General features: G+C 37.6%; 1 protein-coding gene across 1 annotated transcript; it reads right to left on the bottom strand.

The window, feature by feature from the left end:
- Window positions 1-6961: 6961 nt before the first annotated feature.
- On the bottom strand, window positions 6962-8466 carry LOC111394152. Its single transcript, XM_023019922.1, has 4 exons — window positions 8332-8466; window positions 7792-7922; window positions 7656-7749; window positions 6962-7444 (listed from the first exon to the last, which is right to left on the bottom strand). The coding sequence occupies exons 1-4, from the start codon at window positions 8464-8466 to the stop codon at window positions 6962-6964; spliced, it is 843 nt and encodes a 280-aa protein (XP_022875690.1).
- Between the last annotated feature and the right edge of the window lie 410 nt (window positions 8467-8876).

Below are 8876 nucleotides of genomic sequence, written 5' to 3'. Positions count from 1 at the left end.
CAGAATTGATTCTTTGTAAATTTTGAGTTCAAGTTATGTATACAATTATATACGCATACACCAATGCACAGAAACCTTTTTTTTTTAATGTAAGGACAAAAAAGTTTAAAACAATAATTGGTTTTTAATTATGGATTCTAATCTTAACACGCTGCTATGATGCCAATTGTTGAATTTAATTTTGAGCGTGTTAAGAATCGAGAATCACAATACAATTAATTAATAGAAACGAATTCATGCCTGCGAAAGCCATTGTTGATATGAATGATAGTTGTAATAGCAGCCAAGATCTTCCCATCCTTGCTCCTCACAAAAGTATTAGCTATCAATGGAGCAAGCCAATAAAAACTTATGGAGAGGAGAGGGGACCTAGCCTTTATATAGGAAATAATTGAGCCGTCCCATTACGACTAGAATTTTAATTAGGGTTTATTCCCGACCCACATACTTTAAATTACCACATCAAATTAATTACAACCCGTAAAGTGTAAAAAGCCCAATTGATCACTTAATAAATTTGGCCCAAATACAAATATCATTATGAGCCATACATCTAACCCGTAAAATTTGCAATCGAATGTGAAGCCCACATATGAAATTATTAATGTGGAAATTATATACAACCATAGTTTATCTATTCATAGTTCCCAAATCAGAGTGGAAATTTAGTATTTCACTAATCAAATTTTTTTCCATTTATTAATTATTTTAAAATTATTTAATAACTGTCTTCCCTAAAGTCACGTATTTCAAATTTTGAAAACTTTATATTCATTAAAACCTCCCTACACGTCCTTTCCATAAAACCTACGTTCCTCACGTTACGATTAAATCATCGTTCATCCAAGCTACATTCAGACGTTCATCCGTGTTCGTTCTCCAACGATTCCCCAACGACCTTCTTCCACTATCGTGTCATATATTTTATACGTTCCTTCCCAAAAAGAAGTGGTCACAGTTGAACCGCAATCTTCTAAAATTTCAAGGATGACTCGTTTAAGGAGTGAGAAACGTAGGGAGAAAATTGGAATCCACGAGTCAGGAAGAAGAGGTAAAAGGAAGGTGGATGAAGTGTAGAAGGATTCATCCTCTAAAAGACACAAATCCGAAAGTTCGATCACAAAATAGTCCACGAAGAAGGTGTTTTTGATATTTTTCAATTGTTCACTTATTTCGAGCATACCTATGTTCATTTTAATCGATGGGTAATGTGTATGGATGAAGCATTTTGAATTTGTGATGTATATGCATTGAATTTGTTGTGTGGATTTGTAATCGAAATGCCGGATTGTAGAAAGCGTTTTTAATGTTTTTTTCAAAAGTGGTTGTTCATTTGTGAATTATGGAACGCTATTGTGTCATTTTGTATGTGTGTTGTTGATTTCTTTTTTGGTGGAGGGGACCTGTGACCTATATGCTGATGTTGTGTCTACCTGGATTCCCACCTGTGACCAAATTGATAAGTTTTATTGTAACCGATGTTGCCGACCTAGAGATACATTATACCCAAGAAGAGTTGGTTTCCGGGTAAAATTAAAATTACCCTGGTCAAAGGTGTGTTGTTGAACTTCAAAAACAATCTCAATGAAGCCTAACGTCGAATCCTTCAGAATACGTGTTTCTCCCACTTCCTGGAATGCGAGAAAATTGTTATCCAATCTCAGCTGATACACTACTTTCAGCTGAGACAAGTGCAACAACCTAATGACAGTGAGTTGTGGTTCAACATAGCTGGAAGATTTGTAAGGTTCTCAATTTTAGAGTTTTGTTTGGTGATTGGTCTGTGATACGTCGGTGATGCTGACATAAGTAGGATGGAGAAGACTTCATCACGATTGAAAAATTTGTATTTTTCAACGTTGAAAAATCTTTCTCATGAAAACATCAAGGATGAATTTCTTGGTTCTACTGACATTCCGGATGAGGATGTTTCCATGTTAGGTGCATTGTATTTCATAACGTCTTATCTACATCCGAGAGACTACAAGAAGGCTGTGGATCACTTCTTATTCATACTAGTTGAAGATTTTAGTGCGATAAATGTGTTTCCATGGGGTAAGTCGCTGTTTGACACACTAGTAAATTCATTGAGAGAGGGGTTGAGTAAGAGATCAACACATTACAGACTCAGAGGCTTGCTCATAGCCTTTCAAGTGTGGATTTATGAGACAATTCCCAGTCTCGATGGATACACAGTGAGAAGGATTTCTAGAGTGTACCCCCGGATAATGAACTGGGAGGCTGATGATCACCCTTCAGCTGCGAAGCTCAAGGGGCCTAAATGCTTCTCCAATCCGGACGTAAGTAACCACTGATGCAGCATTACTGGTTTCGGAATATTAAACTTGCACATTTTTTTCATGTTCCAGATCATATTTCTTAGGTCATAAATATATTTCGTCAAGTCACAAATTGCATTCACGAAGTCATAGATTTTATTCATTATGTCATACATTTTCAATATAGGTCACAGACATTTTCACGGCGCCATTTGCACTTATTTTATCACAACCATGGAAACATATTGAATATGTGTGATATGTAAAATTATATATGTTCGTTCATACATAATTTTTGGTTGCTGACATTGCACTTTTTGTTGTGATATGACTTGCAGTTGGAAATATGTGACCTGGACCCCCCACCAGCTGAAACGGCAATGCCATACATGACAGAGGTGCGGTATGAGAAACCTGTCCCACCCCGTTCGGTTACATGGGGAGAAGAGAAAGGGTGGTAGCATAGATCGATGAGTTTATCGTCCTGGGACTAGTACAAAACCAAGTAATTCGGGAATGAAACAATCTACTTCCATGCTTATGATAACTGATGGACGACTGGGACACTCTGATCTCCCCATTGATGATGATGACTTTGTTGACCCACCACCCAGTTGGAAGGAGATATCAATCCATGAAGATTCTCCAAGTGGGGAGCGTAAGTCTGATGACACTACTGATTCAGAGGATATGATGTCAAAAGATTTAAGCTCTTCCAATTTCATCTATCATGTCACAAGTCCATTTAGTGTTAATGATATTCAGGTCACATAAAAATTCTAAGGTCACAAGTTTCAGTTATTAGGTCACATATCAATACACGTTTCAATGCTGATCACAGATCAATGTTATATTTCATCATCATAAGTTACCTGATTATAGGTATTCATGTGATGCAGGTGGTCGACGAATTGAGGAATTATTTCAAAGGATAGATATCTGATCTCCAGTCTGAGAATCGGTTGCTAAGCAAATAGCTTCAGGCAATGCAGTCACAGGTGTCATCTTTGAAGTCTGATCGGCAAAAGAAAGTGAAGCTGCTTATTCACATGCAAGGTGAAATCCTTACCGACATGTTGGACATCAAATCACACATGCAGTGTATGTCTGATTCTGTGACTACACTGATATCTAGTTCAATGGAAGAAATTATGATCAAATTCAGAGAGAACACAGGACCATAAATTGTTGGAGGATCTGGACCAACAAGCGAAGTCAGTACCCCAACTGTGACTGCCTCTTATTTGTCTGTTACCACAAACCATTTGACATACACTTCTCATCAAATGCATTTTTGTTCTGATTTTTAGGCTGTAAAAGTCGAAAAAAGTGTTGATTCGAAAGGCAAAGCGAAGGTTGACTCTGCGTGCACAGTTGAATTTCCATGTTCTATTAAACCTCCATCTTTTGATCTTGGTCTTGGATTTACACAACCAGGCCAGTTTGTTGCAAAAACATCTAAGGAAGTTGAAGTGCAAGTGGACTCGGTCATATCCAATGTTTTGAAGGACACGAAATGTATTGAGTAAGAGATATCAAAAAATCTATGTATTTGTTGATTAATGCATGTCACATATTAAAAAATACATTTTATTAGGCAGCACTCACCGGAGGCTGTACCAAGTTCTGGATTGTTGATGAAGAGGGCTCCAAAGCCAGCTAAAGCACTTCAGTCCCCTTATGTTGTCGACGAAGTGAAACAAATGAAATCGTCAGGAAACGTAGTGATCTTCGAACACTACAATCAGAATGTACACGATATAGATGTTGTTGACTTTCAAAATTGGTTTCAAATAGGATACAAACCACATAACAAGCACGAAATTGTTGTCCTATTTTCATAATTTTCCAAATAATGATCCGTACTTCTCGTTCACAGGAAGAAGTTCAATGATAAAGATGATGCCATCCGTCCACCTTTATTCATCGGTCAGTAGTTGGTGGGAAACAAGACATGGTGGTATGAACTTGTATCCAGGGAGGTATCGTTGACCAATTCGGTAAGTTACTACACAAAAGTAACAGTTTTAAAGGGCATGTTACAGTATAAGTCACATTAGTCACAGGTCATTGTATAATAGTCACACAAAGTCCACACAAATGCAATGTTGTACATGTCATGCAGTGAAAGTCATAAGTTACGTCTGTACTGTCTAACAACCCACTTATGTAGTAGCTCACAAATGATGCATGGGTCACAAATCACACGAGCAGTAGGTCACAGATGATGCATGCATCACAGATCACACAAACAGTAGGTCACAGATGATGCATGGGTCACAAATCACGCGAACAGTAAGTCGCAATCCGCGTTGCATGAAAAAACACATATTTGTAGGTATAATAATATAGCTCACATGTATTTATTACGTCATAGATCAGTTATTGATTGGTCACTAACTACAGGTTGTATTGGTCACACATTCTAACCGAGTCACACATCATAGTACCAGCTTATTGCATCATGTTTCTGGTGTATATATGGTTTCTTAATTGTTTATTGTACTTGCATCTCTGTAGCATATAGACGTGTGCTTCTACTACATACGTCAAGTGGCAAGAAGTGCAAGAGATCTCAAGTTCGTAGCTACCATAATAGACTCGTTGTTTCAGGCCAAGCTCAAACACATGTATCCTAGGTTCAAAGATGATGCAAAAGTTGTTGTGGCAGATGATAGACTGATTGACAACATTTTCGGTGCATGAATTCCATTCAGCACTCCATGGGTTGAAGTTGACCTTTTGTTTATCCCACTTCTGCCTACCAACAAAGCATATTGGATGCTTGGAGTGTTGGACATAAAAGCACATACGTTGCGTTCATTGAATTCTTCCAGAAAGACATACAATGATATCAAAGTCCGTATTGGAATTGAACCTTTTGTTAGCATACTTCCGCATCTCATGAAATGTGTTGGAATATGGAAAAAGATTCCATAGAGTTGAATATGGATCTTGATTTCTCTCTTCCCTAACAGAAAAATGGATAGGTTTTTTTATCTCCACTTACAGTTAAACACATTATAACATGCTAGATTTCATAGCTAATAGACTGATATTTGCGTTCCTAGACATGATTGTGGCTTATACATGGTCAAGTATTTGGAGTACTTGCTGCATGAGAATATCGGATCCATGCCCATGAAGTTCGATGCGGGGAGAGCTCGGTTGGATGTAGCTTCGTTGTTGTTCAAATATCGTGAAATCGGGAAGGCTAGAAAGACGGTGCAGCCAACTGGTGGGGAAATCATTGTTTTAGAGTGATAGTGCAATTAGCAGTCACAAGTTGTAATAGATGGAAACATTGTCTCGTGTTTGGATATTCCTTTGTAATGACAACGCAGTTCTTACTTTTGTCTGTTTATATCAGAAAGTTCATTAGTATTTGGGGACTTTATTACATTATTTTTCAGAAGTTTCAATGTATATCATATTTTGCAAGATTGATGATGTATCGAGGACAAAGTCTCAAATTTTAATGCACAAATTTTTGCCATTGTGTCATGTTATTAGCATGGGTGGTAGACATGTTTATCAATTGACCAACACTGGAATTGACCCACTCCAATTTTTAGGATTATCTGCAGTTCACAGGTCACTAGTTATTGTGAATTGGTCACAGGTCAATTCTCATTGTCACAGGTCACTGTATCCTGGTCACAGGTAGTTGTATATTGGTCACAGGTAACTGTGTTCTGTTCACAGGTCATGAAGAATTTTCACAAGTCAATCTAATTTGGTCATAGGTCATTGAAGACTGATCACAGATTATCTAGAACTCACAGGTGACTGGTTATTGTAAATTGGTCACAGGTCACTGTATCCTGCAGTTCACAGGTCACTAGTTATCTACAGTTTTTAGGATTATCACAGGTCACCAGTTTTTAGGATTATCTGCAGTTCACAGGTCACTGGTTATTGTAAATTGATTACAGGTCAACTCTCATTATCACAAGTCATTGTATCCTGGTCACAGGTTGTTGTATATTGGTCACAGGTAACTGTGTTCTATTCACAGGTCATGAAGAATTATCACAAGTCAATCCAATCTGGTCACAGGTCATTGAAGATTGGTCACAGATCATTTCATACTTTTCTCACAACTAATTGCAACTAAGCTACTCCCATTTTTCTAAGTCTTTGCAATTGGTCACTAGTCATCCTTTGTTGGTCACAGTTTAGAGCATATTTGTCACACGTCATTGGATATTGATCATATGTCCCTTCATCCTAGTCACATGTCTTGATAAATGGTCACAGGTCACTACATATTGGTCACAGTTCATTGATGTCTAGTTACAGATCATTTATTGGTCACAAGTCACTGCATTCTGGTCACATGTCATTAATAATGATCACAGTAACTGCATACTAGTCACAGGTTATTGGAGAATGATCGCAGATCATTTCATATTGGTCACAGCTAATTTCATATTGATCACAGTTCACTGCATGACGATTGTATAACAATTTTTCCTATAGATTTTCATGTGTGACACATTCGTTGAGTTTCTCATACGTGCTAGTGGTCACACGTTCCTGCCGTACATCCAAAGTGCGTTGCAAAAAAATCTTAGCATTGTATTGGTTATGATATGGTCAATATGTGTCATCCAATGTTGTGCATCCTACATTTATAAAAAATCAATGAATGGAAAAATAAGAGAATTATAAAAAATATATCAATGTGTATTTCCAGTCTTCATCCTCTTCCTCTCTTTATTCTTGTTGCTTTGACTTAACGGAACTAAGCTGCTGCATGTTCTACGATTGTGACCACTTTCACCACACCGACCGCATTTGACGGTTATATTTTCCTCATACGCTAGTATGAAACTCTTCTTAGTAGGCCTTTCACAACTTTGCTTTTGATTAGGTGCAATTACAATTATGTCATAGACATCATTTGGCACTATCCATTCCGCTGGATTTCCTACAGGAAAAATGGTTTCTTGGTATGTATTTCTGAATGCTTCACTTGTGTAGTAGTAGGAACAGTATTCATATGGATCCATCTTCATACTCGCAAACACAGCCAAAACATGTGGACAAGGTAGTTGATCAACTTGAAGCATCCTATATGTACATGTCCGGTTTTCTATATCAACAATGAAAGTGGAACTTTCACCGCTAACTGAGGACATTGCCTGATTAATAGGAGAAACCTACAGATATAGATTCAAGTTATAGACATAATAAGTCACATAATGAAAAAGTAGGACACGGATGAAATTGCATGTCACATAATTATATATAATATTGCACAAATATTACTGAAACACAACGGTGCAAATCACAGCAAAAGTCACAGCACATGTCACAGATCAGTTCAAGTAAGTCACAAATTATAGATTAGGATACAGTATTTAACTTTACCCTCAAGTTTCTCATATCTGTGCTCATTTCCCTCATCTTCTTCTCATACTTGCTTGACAAGGTTGTAAAAGTGCCTTGGGTATCCTCATTGTGTCTGCAGAACCAAGATTGTAGAATTTATCTCAATGACTCTAACAAAACTATAATAGGGTAGTTCTTGGCAGACTTTGTGACCACATTAACCGACTCCACAATATTCGATGTCATTGTGGAATACCGGTTTGAAGGCATGTGGAAACGTGACCATCTCTCATGTCCAACTTTGTCCTATAAACAAAATCATGAAAATGTGTATCATATAGTGTATAGTATCATGTCAAACATATGAATGTGAATGTCATCATAGGACACCCCTTATCTTCTCATTAATCGAGCCGAGTTGTTGCATGTAATATTCATATTCCAACAGTGTGTAGGCACGAACAGCTGCATTGAATGCTTATGTTATGTTTTGTCCTGATCTCCCGTACCGTGATTTTAGATTTTGTAGTAGATGGTACGAACATATCCCGTGACATGTTCCTGGATACACGTTTTCAACCGCCTTTTTGATGCTGTTGTGACGATCCGACACAAATCACAAACCGTCTCTGTCCCCATATGCTTTCCTCAATTGTCTAAAATACTATGTCCAGGAGCTGTCATTCTCGTTATCCCCAATCCCTAAAGCAAGTACATAAATGCTGTTATTTGCATCTTGTGCATATGCTGTGAATAAGGTGTCACCATAGTGTTTATTTAAATATGTGCCATCAATCACAACAACTGGCCTACAATGTTTCCATTCCCGTATAGATGCACCTAGTGCCATGAAGCAATATTTAAACCTATTGTGACCATCAATTTCTAGACTTGTGACTGATCCAGGATTTGTTTGTTGTAGCACGGAAAAAGGCTGGTATCTTATTAAATGAATCAGTTGGATCACCCCTTAGCACTTTTAGAGTTTCCTCTCGAGATCGCCAAGATTTGACATAATTCAAAGATATCCATATGTATGCAACATGTCGTTGCGTATATCATTCGGTGTGTATATGGTGCGCGATGAAGTGTACTTGTACTTAATACAGGTTGACCCAACTGTCTTTGTTACTTGCCTATGAGTACTGAGTACGATATTTGAAGCACATGTGTGACCTTCTGCAATGTGTCTGATTTTAAACATATCTGTTCTGGCTAACTTCAATGCTCTACATGTCCAATTATACTCATCACGTGAAC

Source organism: Olea europaea, chromosome 5 (assembly GCF_002742605.1).
Source record: "Olea europaea var. sylvestris chromosome 5, O_europaea_v1, whole genome shotgun sequence".
Taxonomy (NCBI): Eukaryota; Viridiplantae; Streptophyta; class Magnoliopsida; order Lamiales; family Oleaceae; genus Olea; species Olea europaea.
This window is presented reverse-complemented; position numbering and strand designations above follow the sequence as displayed.

What these genes read in the sequence shown, in the direction of transcription:
- LOC111394152 (XM_023019922.1), bottom strand. Translation starts at nt 8,466, where the DNA reads ATGGCACTAGGTGCATCTATACGGGAATGGAAACATTGTAGGCCAGTT. An exon ending in ATGCAAATAACAGCATTTAT is followed by an intron (nt 7,923 to 8,331) that starts GTACTTGCTTTA and finishes TTTTGTTTATAG; the next exon opens with GACAAAGTTGGACATGAGAG. An exon ending in AACTACCCTATTATAGTTTT is followed by an intron (nt 7,750 to 7,791) that starts GTTAGAGTCATT and finishes TTGGTTCTGCAG; the next exon opens with ACACAATGAGGATACCCAAG.